The 20,898-nt window shown below is 47.3% G+C and overlaps 2 protein-coding genes across 9 annotated transcripts; both read right to left on the bottom strand.

The window, feature by feature from the left end:
* Positions 1 to 227: 227 nt before the first annotated feature.
* On the bottom strand, positions 228 to 14,648 carry LOC120680263 (terminal uridylyltransferase 4-like). Of its 5 annotated transcripts, none has more exons than XM_039961875.1 (10): positions 14,457 to 14,611; positions 14,082 to 14,113; positions 9,974 to 10,159; positions 9,248 to 9,427; positions 8,314 to 8,498; positions 8,112 to 8,207; positions 2,761 to 2,806; positions 2,542 to 2,648; positions 1,741 to 1,842; positions 228 to 1,631 (listed from the first exon to the last, which is right to left on the bottom strand). In XM_039961875.1, exons 1-10 carry the CDS (start codon positions 14,528 to 14,530, stop codon positions 564 to 566), a joined length of 2,076 nt encoding a protein of 691 aa, XP_039817809.1. In that variant the 5' UTR covers positions 14,531 to 14,611; the 3' UTR covers positions 228 to 563. The 5 variants fall into 5 exon arrangements, 4 of the variants coding, with proteins under 4 accessions (XP_039817809.1, XP_039817807.1, XP_039817811.1 ...); XM_039961873.1 differs by having other exon boundaries at positions 228 to 1,655; positions 14,457 to 14,608; XM_039961876.1 differs by lacking the exon at positions 14,082 to 14,113 and having other exon boundaries at positions 254 to 1,655; positions 14,457 to 14,618.
* Positions 14,649 to 15,888: 1,240 nt separating this feature from the next.
* On the bottom strand, positions 15,889 to 19,291 carry LOC120680265 (ELMO domain-containing protein C-like). Of its 4 annotated transcripts, none has more exons than XM_039961880.1 (10): positions 19,128 to 19,291; positions 18,447 to 18,611; positions 18,252 to 18,360; positions 17,784 to 17,896; positions 17,193 to 17,261; positions 16,921 to 17,036; positions 16,764 to 16,818; positions 16,549 to 16,669; positions 16,276 to 16,418; positions 15,889 to 16,176 (listed from the first exon to the last, which is right to left on the bottom strand). In XM_039961880.1, exons 2-10 carry the CDS (start codon positions 18,582 to 18,584, stop codon positions 16,075 to 16,077), a joined length of 966 nt encoding a protein of 321 aa, XP_039817814.1. In that variant the 5' UTR covers positions 18,585 to 18,611; positions 19,128 to 19,291; the 3' UTR covers positions 15,889 to 16,074. The 4 variants fall into 4 exon arrangements, with proteins under 4 accessions (XP_039817814.1, XP_039817815.1, XP_039817816.1 ...); XM_039961881.1 differs by having other exon boundaries at positions 18,447 to 18,608; positions 19,128 to 19,290; XM_039961882.1 differs by having other exon boundaries at positions 18,447 to 18,593; positions 19,128 to 19,283.
* Between the last annotated feature and the right edge of the window lie 1,607 nt (positions 19,292 to 20,898).

Below are 20,898 nucleotides of genomic sequence, written 5' to 3'. Positions count from 1 at the left end.
CGGATGCTAGCTAGCTGATGATCCAACACCCCCAGAATGAGCAATTACCATGGGCGCCAGGCAAGGTGTCTTGTCGCAAGCCTCTGTTTCGAACAGCACAAGCAACGGTTCATGGCCGCCTGCTTGTTGCCATTCCAGATTGCCAGCAACAGAGCATACAGTTGCTTCCAATCAGTAGCAAAACACACCTCAGAGCCAAGGTGCTGACCTCTCCATGTATTCGTCACTTATGGCATTGGCTTCCAGTTTGAGATTATCGTTATGATTCGCAACCCAGCAATACAGACTGTGCATGCCTGGTCCATAAATACAAATACGGCTGTCCACATTTTCGACAACTCGGTCTCACATCTCAGATAAACCTCGCACAATTACAACACACTTCAACAGAATCAACAGATTAAACTAAGACCTAGCCTCCCATTCTCACCTTACAACTTTTCTTTTCACAACAGTTACAAACACAATGGCACACAGCTAGTTACACAACAACAGTCTTTAAGCTTTCGCCTCAAAAAAAGCCCGCCAACTACCTACATATCTACTTTCCCAAGCCGCAACAGTCATCTCCAGAAACCTTGCCTCATTCCGTACGGTGGCCTCTGAACCAGCCTATTATCGATATGCTGCATCTGCTGAGCACCAATGCTACCATACGGGTGAAGCCCATTGAGCACGGGATGGTGGGCTGCTGGAGGAGGAGGGCGAAACATAGCCTGTCCTTGATGCTGCATCTGAATCCCATGATACAAATGAAGGAAATCACCCTGCGGTTGACCTACCAATCCCAGATGAGGGTGCTGATAAGCTGAATGCAAATGCGGTGGTGGCAACCCATAACCAAAAGCAGGAGGGGTGATCGGATGCTGAGGTATATGTGCAAACTGATTAATAATTGGCTGGGTGAGTACTGGTCGATGCATTCTTTGAGGAGGGATAACACTAGGAGGTCGTGAACCAGAAGTGTATACAGTAACCTTTGCTTTCTTTTGTTGCTCTTGACTGCTTCCTGAGTCACGTCCCACGTTGCTGCTCTTCTTCTTAGCATCTTTCTGGCCAGGAGAAATGGCCGGCTTATCCTGACCAAGGGGCTTCTTCCTATCATCTTTCTGGCAAGGAGAAATGGCCGGCTTATCCTGACCAAAGGGCTTGTTCTTCTTAGCATCTTTCTGACCGGGGTAAATGGCTGCCTTATCCTGCTCAAGGGGCTTCTCCGTCTTGTCATCTTTCTGGCCAGCAGAAATGACTGGCTTAACCTGATCAAGGGGCTTGTCCCTATTAGCATCTTTCTGAATGGGAGAAGTGACTGGCTTCTGATCCAGGGGCTTCTTATCATCTCGCTGACCAAGAGAAATGACTGGCTTGTCCTGCTCAAGGGGCTTCTTCTTCTTCTTAGCATTTCTCTTACTAGGGTTAGTGCTTGTGTTGTTTGGATTAACACGCTTCCTCTTAACAGTTTTCTGAATGGGATCAGTGACTGGCTTAACCTGGTTCAAAGGCTCAAACGAAAGGGCCTTTAGCTTGGGCGCAGCAGTTTTACCCATAAAAAACTTGCTCAAATCAGAAACAGTAGCCCTTAGGCATTCGCAGATTTTCTGCATCTGTCCCATCCCTACACATCTGGCGAAATTCTGAGATTGATCCAAGAAGTCAGCCTGCATGAATTGTTGGGGTACATAAACAATGCTTTACAGGCACTGCCCAGTACAATGTTGAAACCAAAAACTATATGGTACTTACACTCAAATTGCCAACACCTTTTCCCCAGGTCTTTGATATCCATGATCCTTCAAAATTGCTGGCACAGAGCCCTTGCTCCCATAAACCCTCCACTGACACTAGCTACATGAGACAAGGCCAACAGAATATGTAACTGAACATAATGACCTAACTACTAAAGCTCGACCTTTGAGGAACCAAAGTAACATGTAAGCTTAGTCAAAAGGTGCCTATTTGTTAAAAAGTGCACGGTTGTCACAAGTGGTGTATATGAAGCCACAATGCCAAAAAGGAACAGAAGAGTTAAAAAATTAACTTCAAGGAGTGTGATAACTCAGTCCTCTGGGAAAAAAAGGATTTTTTTTATCAGAATTAGAGTAACAGTGCCACAGCTCAAGTACTTGAGCAGGCCTCGAGTTCTTAAAGGGTAAGACTGAGTTCTGAGTTTAGGAGTGCACTGGAGTTCAAATTAACTTTGAGGGGTGTGATAACTCAGTCCTCTGGAGAGGGAAAAAAGATATCTTTTTATGAGAATTAGAGTAACAGTGCCATAGCTCAAGTACTTGAGCAGGCCTCCAGTTCTTAAAGGGTAAGACTGAGTTCTGAGTTTAGGAGTGCACTGGAGTTCAGACATGTTTAGGTATAATCAGTGCACTCCTTATAGATATGTTATACTGACATATCTAAAATGAGTGCACTGATTATACCCAAAAACAAAGATAGAAAATCATCAAAGCTTTGAATATGCGACAAATATAAATAACAGGTGCTCCTTTTAAATATTGATATGCGACAAATATAAATAACAGGTGAACAACTCACTTTAACCATCATTGATACAAAAAGTTCAGCAATAGATTCTTTATTGCTGCTCCCAAAACCATTGAATAGTGAGACATTCTTCTCAATACTTGCAAAATCTGAACCATCTGCAAGAGGATAGAAGCTATCATATTAGTATCTATAGCTGGATGATAGCATGATGATGAACCCAGAAAATGCGGTTAAAGGAGATGACATGTGCTCCATCTAAGGGAGTACCTTTCAATATGGCAGAAAATGCAGGCAATATCGGAGGGCGCCGGGTCTGCAATCCACATTGTACAATTATCAAGTGAATTCATTTTTTTCAGTGTTCAAATATAAAAGAGAGTTGCTACAAAAAGCCATCATATACATTCAGGCCACAAATCTGTTATGGAAGTTCCATATGAACAGTGAAACTACTTTCTACTCATGATCATGCAGAATGACAGAAAATAAATCCAAAAGTAACAGTTGTAAGACTTAATCTGCAGCTGTCCCTTTTCTGATTTTGGTCAAGGAAGTCTGCAGTTTGCTAGCAGCCTTTGTTGACTTGCAGCCTTTGTTGACTTATGGCTCTAGGCCACTAATGTTCAGATAGTGATAGAAGTTATTAGCCATAACTGGTAGCACCTTAGAGTAGGTAGCAATGGTGTATAAATATGAATGCAACGCAATGAGAAAAGACAGTTCATTCTTGCCACATTCTAGTGTTCAGCTCTCAGCCAGCGCAGAGAGCAGACAGCAGAGTGTATGTGTGTGCAGAAGAGCTCAGCTCTTCTTCTACCTTGGAGCCAAAGAGAGGGAGAGGAAGGTGACCAGGTTGCTTACCTGGCCCTTGATTGCAGGGACCAACAAGTGGCATCAGAGCCGTACGTGTCGTTCTAGCCCAGCGGCTGAACGATGGCTGGCGAAAACTCCCCGGCGTCCAGTGCAGGCGACAAGGGAAGGATGTCTCGGAGGTTGTGATCAGGACGGTGCGGGAGACGAGCTCGCGGGACTGGCCGCAGCTCACTCGCACCAACTATGGCGAGTGGGTGGTGCTGATGAAGTGGCGGCTCAAGGCGCGCAAGCTCTGGACGGCCGTGGAAGTCGGCACCAAAGAAGAGGATGAAGACGTCCAGGCCATGGACGCACTGCTGTCATCCACGCCACCAGAGTTCCACGAGGCCATCGGCAACAAGAAGACGGCGAAGGAGGCGTGGGACATGCTGGCTTCATTCCGAGTTGGCTCGGATCGAGCCAAGAGGGCCAAGGCGCAGCAGCTGCGCAGGGACTTCGACGACCTGAAGTTCCGCCACGGCGAGGCTGTGGAGGACTTTGCGCTCCGACTCCAGTCGTTGGCAAGCCAGTTGGCAACGCTGGGGAAGAAGTTGGAGGAGGAGGACGTCGTCTGCAAGCTGCTCCGCGCGTGCCCGGCCAAGTACAGCCAGATGGCGGTTACAATCGAGGCCACCTTGGACCTGGATCAGGTCTCGCTCGAGGACGTCGTCGGTCGACTTCGCCTGGCCGAAGGGCGTTCTGATGCGCCGCTGGAGCGGAGGCAGGAGAGTGGCAAGTTGCTGCTCACCGAGGAGGAGTGGAACGCGTGCATGAAGCGGCGGACCGGGGAGAACTCCTCAAGCCGCGGCGGGTATGCCGGCGGCAACAAGGCGCGCGGGAATCCGCGCGGGAAGGGGAAAAAGAAGAAGAACTTCGACCCCGATGCCTGCCGCAAGTGCGGCAAGATCGGGCACTGGGCTAAGGAGTGCCCGAAGCGGAAAGAGAAGGAGGAGGCCCACCTAGCTCAAGAAGAGAGCGACGACGGCCACGCGCTGTTGATGGCGCAGTACTGCGCGCTGAAGGATGGCGAAGCAGAGGAGGCGGACACGGAGCAGAGGACTGCGCCGCAGCCCGTCAACCTTGACGAGCCAGAGGCGCGGGTGTTGCTGGGCGCGGTCGGCGACTGAGCTGGAGCAGAGGTGGTACCTGGACTCTGGGGCCAGCAACCACATGACGGGGAGCAGGGCCGCCTTCTCTGACCTCGACGAAACCAAGACCGGGACGGTCAAGTTCGGCGATGGCTCGCGGGTCATCATCCGCGGGCAGGGCACGGTCCTCTTCAGGTGCCGCAACGGCGAGCACCGTGCACTCCAGGAAGTGTATTACATTCCCCAGCTGCGCTCAAACATTGTGAGCTTGGGGCAGCTGGATGAGCACGGGTCGGAGGTGCTCGTCAAGGCCGGAGTACTAAGCATCAGGGACCGAGAACGACGTCTTCTCGCCAAGGTAACACGTTCCCGTAACCGGCTTTATCTCCTGGATTTGAAGGTGGAGCAACCGGTGTGTCTCGCGGCGGCGTGCACGGAGGAACCATGGCTGTGGCATGGGAGGTTCGGCCACTTGAGCTTTGAGGCGCTTGGACGCCTGGGCAAGATGGTGACCGGGCTGCCGCAGATCAAGCACGTCAACGAGCTCTGCGACAGCTGCTTGGCCGGGAAGCAGAGGCGTCTGCCGTTCCCAAAGGCGGCCAAGTACCGGGCGCAGGAGGTGCTCCAGCTGGTCCACGGGGACCTGTGCGGGCCCATCACACCGACGACGCATGGTGGTCGGAGATACTTCCTCCTGCTCGTGGACGACTGCAGTCGGTATATGTGGCTGCAGCTCCTGACGAGCAAAGATGAGGCGGCGGAGGCCATCAGGCGCTTCAAGGCGCGGGCAGAGGCGGACTCCGGGAAGAGGCTGCGCGTCCTCAGTACCGACCGTGGCGGCGAGTTCACAGCGGTGGAATTTGCCAGCTACTGCGCAGGAGAGGGAGTGGCGCGTCAACTGACGGCACCATATTCGCCACAGCAGAATGGCGTAGTCGAGCGGCGAAATCAAACCATCGTTGGGATGGCACGCTCGATGATGAAGGCGAAGGCGATGCCGGCGGAATTCTGGGGCGAGGCGGTGAGCACGGCGGTGTTCATCTTGAACCGCTCACCGACCAAGGCCCTGAAGGGGATGACGACGTATCAGGCGTGGTATGGGCGTAAGCCAAACGTCTCGTACCTACGCACGTTCGGCTGCATCGGGCACGTGAAGACCGTCAAGCCAGGCCTTGGGAAGCTTGAAGATCGGAGCACCAAGATGGTGTTCCTGGGCTATGAAGATGGGACGAAGGCCTATCGGCTCTACGACCCAGCCCGGGGGAAGGTGGTGGTGTCCCGGGATGTCATTTTCGACGAGGTGGCGGCATGGAGTTGGAGCACGCCCGCGGCAGGGGAAGCAGAGGGGTCCGGCGGCGGCTTGACGGGCGAATTCGTCGTCGAGCAGCTGGTGATCGAGCACCGGAGTGGCGCAGAGGAGGCAGCGCAGGAGCCAGAAGCGGAGGCGGTGGAGCCTCCAAGTCCTGGCACGGCGGAGGTTCCGCCAAGTCCTGGCGCGGCGAGTTCAGCGTCCCCAGCCTCCCCTGTTTTTCCAGAACAGGGGACCCCGACAGCGGCGGCGGATCCTGAGTTCGCATCCCCCCGTCCTCCTACTCGGAGTTCGTGGATGCCTACCACGACGGAGAGGAGCTCCGATTCAGGCGAGTGGACGACGTCATCGGTGATGCAGAGCTGCCGGGGCTGGCCTCGCGTCTCACCGATCCAGAGCTCATGCTCATGAGCGCGGAGGAGCCGGCCACGTTCGCGGTTGCGGAGCGTGACGCGGACTGGCGGAAGGCCATGATGGAGGAGATGCGGTCAATCGAGGACAACCGCACCTGGGAGCTGGTCGATCCGCCGGCGGGATGCCGGCCGATTGGCTTGAAATGGGTCTACAAGGTAAAGCGGGACGAGCGCGGCGCCATTGTCAAACACAAGGCTCGGCTCGTTGCCCGTGGTTTTGTGCAGCGTGAAGGGATTGATTTCGAGGAGGTGTTCGCACCGGTGGCTCGGATGGAGTCGATGCGGTTGCTGCTAGCTCTTGCGGCGGCAAAAGACTGGCAGGTCCATCACCTCGACGTCAAATCGGCGTTCTTGAACGGCGACCTGGAGGAGAAGGTCTACGTCAAGCAGGCGCCGGGCTTCGCGGTGCCGGGTGCAGAGCACAAGGTGCTCCGGCTGCGGAAGGCTCTGTATGGGCTGCGCCAAGCTCCCAGGGCGTGGAATGCCAAGCTCGACACCACCATGGGTGAGCTTGGGTTCGCACGCTGCGCCACCGAGCATGCGCTGTACACATGACGACGGGGAAGGAAGAGCTCATCGTCGGCGTGTACGTGGACGACCTGATCGTCACCGGAGCTCGGGCGTAGGACATTGAAGCGTTCAAATGCGAGATGGTGGCTCGTTTCAAAATGAGCAATCTCGGCGCACTCTCCTACTACCTCGGCATCGAGGTAAAGCAGGGGAGGGACTCCATCAAGCTGGGCCAGCGCGCCTATGCGCTCAAACTGCTGGAGCAGGCCAGGATGACGGGCTGCAAGCCCATGGCGACGCCGATGGAGGAGCGGATCAAGCTGTCGAAGAACAGCACGGCGGCGAGGGTGGACGCAACGCGTTACCGGAGCATCGTCGGCGGGCTGCGGTGGCTGACGCATACGCGGCCGGACATCACGTTCGCAGTCGGGTATGTGAGCCGTTTCCTCGAAGACCCGCGGGAGGACCACTGGACAGCGGTCAAGCGGGTGCTGCGCTACGTCCAGGGCTCTCTGGACATGGGCGTCGTCTTCCCCAGGCACGGCGGGCTTCAGCTGACGGCATTCAGCGATGCGGACATGGTTGGAGATGTGGATGGACGGAAGAGCACCACAGGTGTGCTCGTCTCCCTTGGAACCGCACCGGTGGCTTGGCAGTCACTGAAGCAGAAGGTGGTGGCGCTGTCAACCTGTGAATCGGAGTACATTGCAGCGGCCACCGCGGCGTGCCAAGTCGTTTGGCTGCGCCGGCTGTTGGGTGAGCTCACTGGTGTTGAAGCTCGCCCGCCAGCACTCAAGGTGGACAACCAGCCGGCCATTGCGCTGGCAAAGAACCCCGTCTTTCACGACCGAAGCAAGCATGTCGATGTGAAGTTCCATTTTCTTCGGGACTGCGTCGATGGGGGGCACCTTGTCATCGAGTTCGTCAACACCGGACGGCAACTCGCTGACATCCTCACCAAGTCGCTCGGGCGTCTTCGGTTCTCGGAATTGAGGAAGATGATCGGCATGGATGAGGTCCAGGGCTAGCAGCAGGATTAGGGGAAGTAATGTAAGACTTAATCTGCAGCTGTCCCTTTTCTGATTTTGGTCAAGGAAGTCTGCAGTTTGCTAGCAGCCTTTGTTGACTTGCAGCCTTTGTTGACTTATGGCTCTAGGCCACTAATGTTCAGATAGTGATAGAAGTTATTAGCCATAACTGGTAGCACCTTAGAGTAGGTAGCAATGGTGTATAAATATGAATGCAATGCAATGAGAAAAGGCAGTTCATTCTTGCCACATTCTAGTGTTCAGCTCTCAGCCAGCGCAGAGAGCAGACAGCAGAGTGTATGTGTGTGCAGAAGAGCTCAGCTCTTCTTCTACCTTGGAGCCAAAGAGAGGGAGAGGAAGGTGACCAGGTTGCTTACCTGGCCCTTGATTGCAGGGACCAACAACAGTATCAGTTTACCTGTAAATGGAAAGCAACTAAAGAAATAATCGACATTGAGCTCATTGTTTGATCTTTGGGGCTGTTAACATCATGTGCCTTGGCCCAGAACTTCATCTGTATAATAAATATTAGAGGAGTTGTCATATCATGTATATGGGAAGTTTCATGTCACTTAGCATCTCATTCAAAATCAAGATAGCAAGGCAAAGAATTGCAATACCAGATAACAAAGTATCCGGAATCTTTCATCAATTGATGAGATAAATTTAATTATCATTGATCTTGACATGCCATCTTTGTTTTCTATTGAAATATCACACTCTACACCAGTTCCCTGATCAGTAACCTTCAATACAGGAACTCTAGCAGTTGAAATAGGTAAAACCCCATAACAACGACCATGCCCTGAAATTGGTAATACAGGAGATACATTAGACAAGAAAAAGACAACACACTTAAAACTGGCATTGAGATGTTTGCCTTGTCACATGTCCAGGAATGTGAATTTCACTGGCACCTAACAACATGCATCGGAAGGAGAATTTTGTTGGCTACATTCTTCACACTTTTTCCTTCACTACACCCATCCTATATCAATCCTATCATACAACCTTGTCCAAAAAGCGAATCCAATCAGACAACTGCCAAAAGAATACACTAATACACACCTGCTGGCTGCTGCCAAGTCAAGATCGCAATCCTAATTTAATATGGTTACAATGTTACAGCTCACAACAGGCACCAATCTAAGGCATTATACATTTCGCTTTTCCTTCATAACAGTTTTAATACACACATGGAGGTGTCACAACTTTGGGGGGGGGGGATAAAAGTTTCGCGGTGTCTTATCGGATCATATATTCCATTACTGTTGCACATATATGCAAGCTAAGTAATAGAAACTACAAAACCAGCTTCTCTGATCACTATTTCTCCAGTTAATGTTTTCTCAGATGAACGACTTCAAGATTACTTTGCACATAATAATGAAGTTGCTGGGTCTGTATTCTATTAGTTACAATCCTTGATGGCTCAATCAATTCAAATAACTGATTAAGAATGCATATGTAACAAATCTAGTGTACATTTTAAGATGAAGGGGCAACCAAATCCTAGGAAAGATGTGAGAGAAATCTGCTTAGAATAACAATTACTCTGATGAGAATATAGGATTTTTGTAAGCTTCCTAATAGCATTAATCTTGTCCTTGCGAGGATACAGATCCTTGGTATCAGTATTAAAGTTGATCGAGAGGTCAAGGTCACTTTCAGGAGTAAATAGATCCATTGTGAATGATCCGAATGCTTCTGCAACAGGAAGCCCGTTCTTTTTACCTGAAAAGAAGCACCAACCAACAGCACATCACACCATCATGCAAATTCAAAATGTCCAGATGGAAAACAATGACTTCCTAATAGAAGTGGTAGACATGCGATTTGGCAGAAGTGCAGAACACAAGCTGGACTTTTTTTCTTGATTCTCTATCACGTAGAATATTTTCTCTGTATGTTTCTTCTACTAATTGAAGCACAAACATTTTCTAAGGCACCAAGCTCATAAGATATCCATAAATGATGTGTACGGCGAAACACTTGTGCATATTCAATAGCATGGCTGATTGTACATGCACCTATGGTTTACAAGAGAATAAGTTAATAGGCGTCCACAACCATTCAAAAGAGTGTGGTACTTTCATGATGTATATACAACAAAGAGAAGAAAAAAACCTTTAGTCCCAAGCAAGTTTGTGGAGGCTAATATTAAGCTGTGTATATGTCTATACAATTGCACATTTTAAATAAACATCACGCACAATCATTAGCAATGATCACAAAAGCACATTACCTTGATCCCAAAATTTCAAACGAAAGATTTCTTACCAAAAATCTCTTCCGCTATTTTGTTGAAGACATTGATCATAACCTGTCGGTTCTCATAGTCGACTGGCTTTGGTTGCAATGATGCATACGTTTCCAGCAGTAAACCCTCTAGAGTTGGAAGCAGAGCAGGATCAATAACGCACGCCTTGGACTCCATCTCGCTTCTTTCTGCATGGCTGCGTAGTGCTGCATGTAATACAAAATTCGAATCAGATAACATTATTTAGAACAACTCCGCCTATGCTGACTGGAAGACTCTCACTCTCCTGAGTCGTCTCAGCATAGCCGGTCCCAAGCCCGGGTAAAGGAGGAGGGTTGCGTTAGGTTTTGGCAAACCGGCATAAAAAATAGCCACTCTAATGGATTTGAAACCCACAAGAAACTCGTTGGGGTGTAACCCTCTTAGCGACGCGCTACATCGGAACCCGGGTGTGGTGATAAATGGGCAAGGGCCAGGTCGCCATCCCCCCAAGGGCGCATCGTATCGTGACCTGAGTACGATGATAAGTGAGCAAGGGTCGGGTCGTCACCTGAATGGCGCGCTACATCTACGCCCGGGTGTAGTGAAAAATGAGCAAGGGTCTTCGCACTTCCCTCGACGGATGCGAAGGGTAAGGAAGCTAGCCGAGCCAACTAGAATTCGTATAGATAGCTGGAACGTAGGGTCCGTAACGGGTAAGTTGCGAGAGCTAGTTGATGCAGCAATTAGGAGGCGTGTTAATATTCTATGCGTTCAGGAGACTAAATGGAAGGGCCAGAAGGCGAAGGAGGTTGCGGATACTGGCTTCAAGCTTTGGTACACGGGAGCAACTCCGGGTAGGAATGGTGTAGGCATCTTGATTGATAGAAGCCTTAAGGATGGAGTCGTAGAGGTTAGAAGGCAAGGCGACCGGATTATCCTAATCCGGTTGGTAGTTGGAGATTCGGTTTTGAATGTGATCAGTGCCTATGCCTCTCAGGTAGGCCTTAGTGAGAGCACCAAGATGCAGTTCTGGGAAGATCTAGATAGCATGGTTAGTACCGTGCCTACCAGTGAGAAACTCTTCATAGGAGGAGATCTCAACGGCCATGTGTGTGCGACTAATGTAGGGTTTCGAGCGAGTGCACGGGGGTTTTGGGTATGGTAGCAGGAGTCAAGAGGGGGAGGATGTGTTGAACTTCGCGTTAGTCTACGACTTGTTGATAGCGAATACCGTGTTTAAGAAGAGGGAATCCCATCTTGTGACGTTTCGTAGTGGACAACACTCGAGCCAGATCGACTTTATCCTTGCTAGGAGGGAGGATAGACGTGATTGCTTAGATTGTAAGGTGATACCTGGGGAGTGTGTTGTCCCTCAACACAAGCTTGTGGTGGCGGACTTTCGTCTTCGGGTACGTGTCCACCGGGACAAACGTGCCAAGATTGCGAGAACAAAGTGGTGGAAGCTTAGAGGGGAAGCGGCACAAGCGTTTAAGGAAATGATGCTAGGTGAGGGGCCTTGGAAAGAAGGAGAAGACGCAGATGACATGTGGCTAAAGATGGCAACATGTGTTCGGAAGGTGGTCTCAGAGGTGTTTGGCGTGAGTAGGGGAGGCAAACAGGAGGGGAAAAACACCTGGTGGTGGAATGACGAGATGCAAAGGGCTATTAAGGAGAAGAAGGAGTGTTTCAAGCGCCTCCACCTTGACAAGAGTGCAGCCAACATCGAGGGCTATAAATTAGCGAAGAGGGTTGCAAAGCGAGCTGTGAGTGTAGCAAAGGGTAAGGCGTATGATGACCTGTATCAGCGGCTAGGCACGAAAGAAGGGGAGAAGGACATTTATAGGATGGCTAGGATCCGCGAGCGGAAGACAAGGGACATCAACCAAATCAAATGCATTAAGGATGAGACAGATCGACTGCTAGTGAAGGATGAGGAGATCATGGATAGATGGAGAGAGTACTTCGACAAGTTGTTTAATGGAGAGAGTGAGGGCCGTGTCCTTGAGTTAGATGACTCTTTTGACGATACCAACAGACGTTTTGTGAGGAGAATTCAGGAGGTAGAGATCGGGGAGGCTTTGAAGAGGATGAAAGGAGGTAAAGCGATGGGCCCTGATGGTATCCCCATTGAGGTGTGGAGATGCCTATGAGATAGAGCAATAGTATGGTTAACTAAGCTTTTTAATCTCATTTTTCGGTCAAACAAGATGCCGGAAGAATGGAGGAGAAGTATATTAATACCTATCTTCAAAAACAAGGGCGATGTTCAAAATTGTACTAACTACCGTGGGATTAAGCTGATGAGCCATACGATGAAGCTTTGGGAGAGGGTTATCGAGCATCGCCTAAGAAGAGTGACAAGTGTGACCCAAAACCAATTTGGGTTCATGCCTGGAAGGTCAACCATGGAGGCGATTTTCTTAATACGACAGTTGATGGAGAGATATAGGGAGCAAAAGAATGACTTGCACATGGTCTTCATTAACCTTGAGAAGACATGACAAAGTACCGAGAAATGTCATGTGGTGGGCCTTAGAGAAGCACAAAGTCCCAACTAAGTACATTACCCTCATTAAGGATATGTACAAGGATGCGACGACGTTTGTCCGGACATGTGATGGCAACACCACTGACTTTCCTATTAACATAGGCCTACACCAGGGGTCAGCATTGAGCCCTTATTTATTTGCTTTAGTGACGGATGAGGTCACAAGGGATATACAAGGTGAGATCCCTTGGTGTATGCTCTTTGCTGATGATGTGGTGCTAGTTGACGAGAGTAGGGCAGGGGTTAATAGGAAGTTAGAGCTGTGGAGACGCACGTTAGAGTCGAAAGGGTTCAGACTTAGTAGAACCAAGACCGAGTACATGATGTGCGATTTCAACGCGACTAGGCATGAGGGGGGAGATGTTAGTCTAGATGGGCAAGTGGTGGTGCAGAAGGATACTTTTCGGTATTTAGGATCGGTGCTACAAAAGTATGGCGACATTGATGAAGATGTTAGGCATAGAATTTCAGCTGGCTGGTTGAAATGGCGGCAAGCTTCTGGCATCCTTTGTGACAAGAGAGTGCCACAAAAACTAAAAGGCAAATTCTATAGGACAGCAATTCGTCCGGCGATGTTATACGGTGCTGAATGTTGGCTTACAAAAAGGCGATATGTCCAGCAACTGAGTGTAGCAGAGATGCGGATGTTGCGGTGGTTTTGCAGGCACACAAAGAGGGATAGAGTCTGGAACGAAGTTATTCGGGATAGGGTCGGGGTGGCACCAATTGAGGAGAAACTTACCCATGATCGATTGAGATGGTTTGGACATGTCCAACGAAGGCCTCCTGAGACGCCGGTGCGTAATGGGGTTCTTGAGCGGGTCGATAATGTAAAGAGGAGTAAAGGTAGACCTAAACTGACATGGGATGAGTCGGTTAAGAGAGACCTTAAGGATTGGAATATCTCTAAAGAGATAGCTTTGGATAGGAGCGCTTGGAGACTAGCTATCAATGTGCCTGAATCTTGAACTTATTTCTTTCGGGTTTCATCTCTAGCCTACCCCAATTTGCTTGGGAAAAAAGACTATGTTGTTGTTGTTGTATAACATTATTTAGAACATGCTTGGAAGTTTAAGATCACGAATTGCGGATGCTGGCTGAATTCTAGGTGGTAAGGTAAGAAATAACGTTACAAACTAATTGGCATTTTGCATGTTCAAGAGAGATGACGCTTTTTTTTCCAAAAAGGAACATACACTTGTAAGTTGTAATATTGAAAGCAACTAAGGTGATACGAAACTAGTGGCTACTAAATGAAAGATCCTCTTAAACGTAATGTAAGGAGGTACACGTGTGTGCAACCAGATCCACTTTCCTAAACGTAACGTAAGGAGGTACACGAGGAAGGAAGTGTAGTGAAAGGAAGGTGGTTATTTCTTTCTTCCTTGGATGAGGAAGGGTTCTTTTTCAGACCACACAGGAAACGGCACAGGTCCATGTAATAATTTCCCGTAGCACTAACACCTTCACATTCCAGCTTCTCCGTTCTACTCTATCCTGACTACTCCATATGTACAGCAGGTCAGTGGGGAGCAGTATGCTTCAGGTAGAGCGGCAACACAAGTGCTGGCCGCAGATAAGCAGACATAGATATGTACCTTGGGAGTCCCATGAGATTGCGACGTGGGGCCTGCAGGATCGCAAAGAAAGCAAATTTGAAACAGATGAGAAGCCGAAGGAGGAAATCCATGCTTGGCACGATGCACAGAACAAGGGCGTCGCGGCGGTCTGTCGCAGTGGGGGAGGAAATGAAAATCCTAACGCGGCAAACTAGAAAAACACATGTTTTTTTTTGTATCTGGTAAGAATCTAGGACAAAAGGGCGTCTAGAATCGTGCCTCCGCGCCTCCAATTTCAGCCAGAGAGGAAGACAGGCAACCGAACAGTAAATTGGCTAAGGGGAAAGAGAGAGATAGAGAGAAACGGGGGAAAGAGAGAGATAGAGAGAAACGGGGGAAAGGCGAGGAAGGAACCTGGGAAGGAGGCCCGGGAGAGAGAAGGCCTCGGGTCCTAAAGGAACCGGAGGCGAAGTGGCGGCGGCGGCCATGGCGGGCGGCGGCGTCGAGATCGGCGACGACGGCCCGGCGGTCGGGGCGAGGGTGTGAGATGCCGGAAGAGGCGAAGAAGCCTTGTCCTGTCCTCCCCCAACCACTCGACGAAGGTGGGCCCCGCATTGGGTGGGAAACGCTCTGGGCCTATCTTTTCGCTAGGCCTGACGGAAAAGAGGCCCACGAGTGAATGGCGAGCCCAGCCATCCGGTGCCGTGGCGGCCTAGTGACCGAGAGGTGATTAGTCCCACCTCGCTGCGTGGATAAGAGGAGGCGTTGAAATACAGCATACGCCTATTTTTGGAGGGTGCCTTTCCTATTTCTAGGGAGGGCCCCAACAATCATAAATATCAAAGTCTTTTTGTTCACTAAATATAAATAAATTTGCTTTGTTTGAATCAAAAAATTGTTCGGTAAATCTTTGACTGTTGATTATTGGGTTTGGCCCATCTGCTCACTGATTGCATCACAATAAGGAACCTTGCATTGGTAGTCACAGAAATGCTATTTTCCCCCATCACAATGCAGAGCATGATGGTAACGCAGAGCTGCTCAGAGGTCGATGATGGGATCGAAGAAAGCTTATGGAGCCCTTGCATGGATTATGAGCGAGTGGTTCATCGATGTGGATTTTGAGAGCAACATCGGGTGCCTGTTCGACGGGTATGAGGCTTTTGATGAAGGCAGCAAGGATGATGTACATCTCAAACAATTCAGTTTGTTTGATGAAGGTGCTGATAAGCCGAAGGATGTTTCAGACATGGAAGAGGGAATACATCCTCCAACAATGATCAGTGTGTGCAATTGAGTGTCCCTGTGTGTGCGTGTGTCAGATATCCAGGGAGGTTTTTCACTTTTCAGGTGTCCTATCTTGGGTATACTGAATTTCTCTAGTGTCATGCTGCCAGTGCCGTTGCTGCAGAGAAGCTGAATGAACTTCTTGTACACAAGCTGCTCGGGTGGGGTGCTTTTAGCCGAGGGACAACATGAGTGGCATTCGACTCGGCACTAGACAAGTGTGTAACTGTTCTTTAATTCTTTGAATTCCATTAGGCTGCTTCATTAACCTGAAGAAACTATCTCGCTTAGCCTAGGTTGTACTGATGAGTTCTGATCAATCTCAAGTTAAATGTCATTTAGTGGCTGTGTTACATCACAGGCTGTAATCGTAATAGCTCCAGATAAGAGAAATAATACATCTTCTCCCTTTAGATTTCAGTGATAAGTAAATATAGCATAAGTGTGTACCTTCTATTTCGTGCAAATTTAACATGTTTCCGAAAGCAGATAGTTCTCCCAGAGAAATACTTAAATATAACTTGTCACCCATTGCCCAAAGAGGCAAAGAAGGAAAAGATGATAATGAAAGCTGTAGCATGTGTTTCTTTTTCCTGTCAAGGTATCAATGAATCATACATGAACTGGAACTTTACATTGCGATCAATACACACATTAATACATCTTGAACATCCGCCTAAAGAATGGACTGCATTTTTAAACAACCTATCAACAGGTAACAGTATTTTTCCTGCGATGTACATGGCTACTTTTTTAACATTCTGAACGATGGCATATTTTCGACCCTACAAATACCTCCGAGGGCAAGCTCTTGTTCTAACTGAACTCGTGTATACTTTAGAACCTCCTGATAAAATGGAAGTAAAGATAAGCAGCGAAACATGGTGATCAAATGCTAAAAAGATTAGTAATGCTGATGTTATTTTCCTCAGTGAGGAATACCCACATTGAATTCCATATAACTAGCCCCCCTTGCAAGCCAATGAGCATCAAGCATTTGAAATGCTACACAGAAAAGGTTATCGAAAGCCGCATCATCATTTTCTAGAAGTCGAACAAAGTGGGCACCAGCTATTGTACTCATATTTCCTATAAGAGGTGCAAAAGGTAAGCTGTAGTTCTGCATACACTGTCCGCTTATGGACCAAACAGGCAGTGGAGAAAAAATATTCTTCTGAATGGATACTAAATAGATTTAGCAACAAATGTATTCAATCACCTGATTGCAAATCCAGCATTTGCACTAACATATAAGATATGTTCACACCAGCTACAGCAAAAGGGTATTCCCACTCAGCTCTCTCACCATCAGCCTTGTGCAACAGCTTGTGAAAGGAATCCTGCATGTAAAAGAAATACGAGTGTTAAACACAACCGAGCCAGTCACTAATGGCCAATTTATAGAGTAAGCATCCATGATGAATAAAAACATACTGGGTAATTTCTGGCAAAGTATATTAGATTCTCCAAGGACATGAACCCACCTGCCCTGCAAGCATTAGATAGTTCAACATACAGATCATATTGGCTCAAAGTGGTGTCCACATGGTGTCATAATTTATCATGAAACATCGTCAATTGGGAACTGAACCTAAAATCAGTTGCAGGATCAGAGTTCTGCCAGCCCATCTCCTTCCAAAGATCTGATTTTAGAGGAGGAACTTGTCGGTTAGGATAAGCCAATCTCCAAAGCTCTTTCAGAGCATCCTGTAACAGAAAAAGGTACTTTATCTCGCAGAGTTTCTTCAGTGAAGAATATCAGCATATTAAATTTAATTACAGCTATCATTCTTTTAAGGTACAAGCTAGCATTTACTTGCTAAGGGAAAGGACGCTATAAAGCTCTGCATGCAGAATGTGGACCTGATGCTTGACAGAGGAGCAATCATATGGCACATCTAACCTTTGTCTCAACAATCTTAATCTTTCTTCCTGAAAAGTAAATGAACCTGTCAAAACCATAATGCAGCATAAAAAAAATTTAGCCAATATCAACACTAACACTACTTCAGCAAACTGAAAGGAAGTCAGAAATAATGTACATAACATTGCTTTCTGAAAAAGGTAGGAAGTAAGGGAAGAAGAGGATTCCTTTATTTCCTTTCTAAACATGCATGTAAGCATCTAAGGGAGAAAGCCAATTGAAAAAAAAATGTGACATTGATGAACCAATATTCATTGTTCATGATTGTCAATAAAGTAAACAAGTAAGAAATTTGTGTCTGCACATCCTGACAAAAAGGACATGTTTATGCAGAGGAAACCAAAGAGGTTGAGTTTAAGCACTGATCAACTCATCCAAGAGTTTACAAGAAAGTCCTCCTTGTACTAACAAAAAAAATCTCGACAATAACACATGCTACATTCTACTCTGCTTTCAATAGAATGATTATTCTACCTTTTCTTTGCATGGTAGTCTAAGTCAAAATAGGACTTTTACAAGTACCAGCGTACCTGTAATGGACTGAGATTGAATGGAACTGTCTTTCCATTTGGTGAACATTGGGGAGCAGAAGAGCAACCAAAGAATCTTGCAAGCAAAGATCCGAATTCAGAAAGAACATTTACTGCATAGGCAGAAGTTGGGGTTATTTTTGAACAGTCAAACTTCAGAAAGGCAGTGATGACAATAGTAAGCACAGAATATTACTTAGATGAGAATTACAGAGGTGAATTTCAACATGAAATCATGAATGATACACAAATTTTCTCTAGCATAATGAAATCTTTAAACTAGAATCTACATAGAATGCAACATACATTTTCCAGTCAATACCCCATGATGCCCAAAAGCACTCATAAACACACTTAGCCAAAGATGACAACTTTGTCAAGCAGAATTGTAGGAGCATGTTCTTTCATGTGCATAGGAGGAACACAATGACATCTAGCTTTCTTGGATTAAGGCTCCATGAAAAGTACCTATCTTTCTTGCAGATTGAGCAATAAATGTTGACACAAGATGCGCCCAACGAATGCACTCCTGTCTTGTCCCACTCCAGAAATTTGACCGTGTAGTGGGTTCATATCTCTACAAGCAAACAAGAGAAAAGGTGCGCTGACAAAGCATGAACTAAAAGATGGTCAACAGCCTAAGCCTCAGGAGATGTTACTAACCTTGGATTTATCTTCTGGAGGAGAATTTCCTAGAAGAGATTCAGTCATAGCATCTGGTAGTGTCACCTCCATATGTTTTTCACTTGCTTTATCAGTTTGAGCACTGCAAGGTCTTCTTTTTATAGCTTTTGAGGACATACTAGTGGGCTGTATGAATCATGCCTGCTGTGAGAGAAAAATGGAACAATATCGCAAAGCTTTACCATTGCAAACAACTAACCAATAGGGAGCAAGACCAAACTAACGAATATGCTCTTGGTCAACAAGAATCGTAGGATTAAGTTACTAGAAGGTTAACACAGGCAAACCATTGAGAGAGTGGTTACAAACAAAACTTGACGGCTTCCCGGAAGAAAAAAATATATATAGAAAGATGACCAGATAAGATCAAAAGGTCAAATCCAAGGGGTGCATAAAGCGGAGCACAACAAATGGCATCGAAAATTCACGCTCAATTAGTCAAACGGCGGAAGCAAAAATCAGTTTTCCGCCGCTAGTTAGCGCAATACTTGCAGCCCTGATTATTATCAGGGAGGCGGGTAACGCGGTCGTCGCTCAAACCGCAGGGAAGGTCAGGATTCAGGTCGGCCTCCACCAACGTATCAACCAAGTTGGCATGAAATTTCTCCAACAAGAAAGGCATGCCAAGGGTAGGTAGCGACATTGCATCAGCTCGCTTACCGAAGCGATTGTCCGCCGCCCGCCCGACTGAGGCTTGATTCCAGTCTCCCCGCTGCTCCCTCTTCCACCCCTTTTCCTCCGCGAGGTGGCGAGGTCAGAGGAGACTTGAGATCCCCCAACTGCACGGCACGGCGCTGTGATCTACACAGAGTGGTAATTTTCTTGTCCTGCAGGGGTGTTTGTAAAATTATGGAGTAAGATGTGGAACTAGTCAAAAATCCCCTCGAGGAGTACAAAATTGCTGAAAGCCACCTGATGTGCTCTGGGGGGCGTCTTTTTTATTTTTATATTTTTTAAAATCATTTTTTACAGAAATGTATTTTTGATTTCATAATTTACAGTTTTGTACCCCTACCGCCTGGCTGCGGGGCGGCAGGGTACTTGCCGCCAACTGACGGGGCGGTAGGGACCTGAATGTAAATAAAATTTATTTTTAATCGCATTTTGGCTCCTGGGGGAGCCTGCCGCCCCCCTGCCGGGCGGTAGGGTACCTACCGCCAACTGGCGGGGCGGTAGGCCAGCCAAAAAAATATTTTCTTTTTAGTTTCCAAAATAGTGAACTTCTAAATTCAATTAAAAATTATAGAAACATCAAAAAAATACAAACTAAATTTTGATAGATTTCTTAAATCAAGATCTACAGAGAAAAAATACTCATGCATGTTAAATGTCAATTTTGCCCCTCTAAAATTTTAGGTTGTGTTTAATCTAGTTTATTTTGTATCTGTTGTTCTGTTTGTCTAAAAATCTTGAAAATTTTGTGGTAACCTAATTTTTGCATGTGTATTTCACTGGAAAATTTTCAGGTGCATAGCCTAGGCGCATATTTGTGGATCTATTATTCTACTGCTAAATGATGGAAATCCAACAATAATAGATCCACAAATATGCACTTAGGCTATGCACCTGAAAATTTTCCAGTGGAATACACATGAAAATATTAAGCTATCACAAAATTTTCAGGATTTTTAGACAAACAGAACAACAGATACAAAATAAACTAGATTAAACACAACCTAAAATTTTAGCAGGGGCAAAATTGACATTTCACATGCATGAGTATTTTTTCTCGATAGATCTTGATTTAATAAACCTAACAAATTTTAGTTTGTATTTTTTTGATTTTTCTATAATTTTTAATTGAATTTAGAAGTTCACTGTTCTGGAAACTAAAAAGAAAATAATTTTTTGCCTGGCCTACCGCCCCGCCAGTTGGCGGCAGGTACCCTGCCGCCCCGCAGCCGGGCGGTAGGGGTACAAAACTGTAAATTATGAAACCGAAAATATATTTCTGTAAAAAATGATTTTAAAAAAATATAAAAATAAAAAAGCCGCCTCTGGGGGTCTGCTGGCCCGCTGACGCCAGCAACCACAACGCCACAGGCCCACAGCCCACAGGCATGGCGCTCCTCCGCTCCTACTCCGCCTCTGCTGCATCGTTGCCGCCGCTGGCTCGTCGCGCTCTCACATCTGTCTGAAACTTTCTTGCGAGTGGTGCTGCAAGGGACAAATTAAACTTGACCCGTATTTCAGTTGCTCTCTTCTTCTCTTGACGAAGAACAGGTGATTCATCACGACCGTTCTCATGGATTGTCCAGTCACCGCCCACTGCTAGCTCCAAAGGCAGGGCCACAATGGACTACTCTGCCACTGGATTCCTTACCAGTCTTCAGTTCAAATGGGTTACCATCAGACTTCAATTCTAGGTCCATACGAAAACAACGCAAACACCTCCCTTTGCTATGCGCAACCTCAACAGTCTCTCCTGTTC

The sequence above is a fragment of the Panicum virgatum genome, chromosome 6N (genome assembly GCF_016808335.1).
Source record: "Panicum virgatum strain AP13 chromosome 6N, P.virgatum_v5, whole genome shotgun sequence".
Taxonomy (NCBI): domain Eukaryota; kingdom Viridiplantae; phylum Streptophyta; class Magnoliopsida; order Poales; family Poaceae; genus Panicum; species Panicum virgatum.
This window is presented reverse-complemented; position numbering and strand designations above follow the sequence as displayed.

Excerpts from the sequence above, each read along its gene's own strand:
- LOC120680263 (XM_039961873.1), bottom strand. The coding sequence starts at position 14,530 with ATGGCCGCCGCCGCCACTTCGCCTCCGGTTCCTTTAGGACCCGAGGCC. Across the intron at positions 14,114-14,456 it reads CTCCCGGGCCTCCTTCCCAG|GCCCCACGTCGCAATCTCAT; the intron begins GTTCCTTCCTCG and ends GCGATCCTGCAG. Across the intron at positions 2,649-2,760 it reads ATTTTCTGCCATATTGAAAG|ATGGTTCAGATTTTGCAAGT; the intron begins GTACTCCCTTAG and ends ATCCTCTTGCAG.
- LOC120680265 (XM_039961880.1), bottom strand. The coding sequence starts at position 18,584 with ATGTCCTCAAAAGCTATAAAAAGAAGACCTTGCAGTGCTCAAACTGAT. Across the intron at positions 18,361-18,446 it reads CTCCAGAAGATAAATCCAAG|AGATATGAACCCACTACACG; the intron begins GTTAGTAACATC and ends GTTTGCTTGTAG. Across the intron at positions 17,897-18,251 it reads TCAATCTGCAAGAAAGATAG|TAAATGTTCTTTCTGAATTC; the intron begins GTACTTTTCATG and ends CTGCCTATGCAG.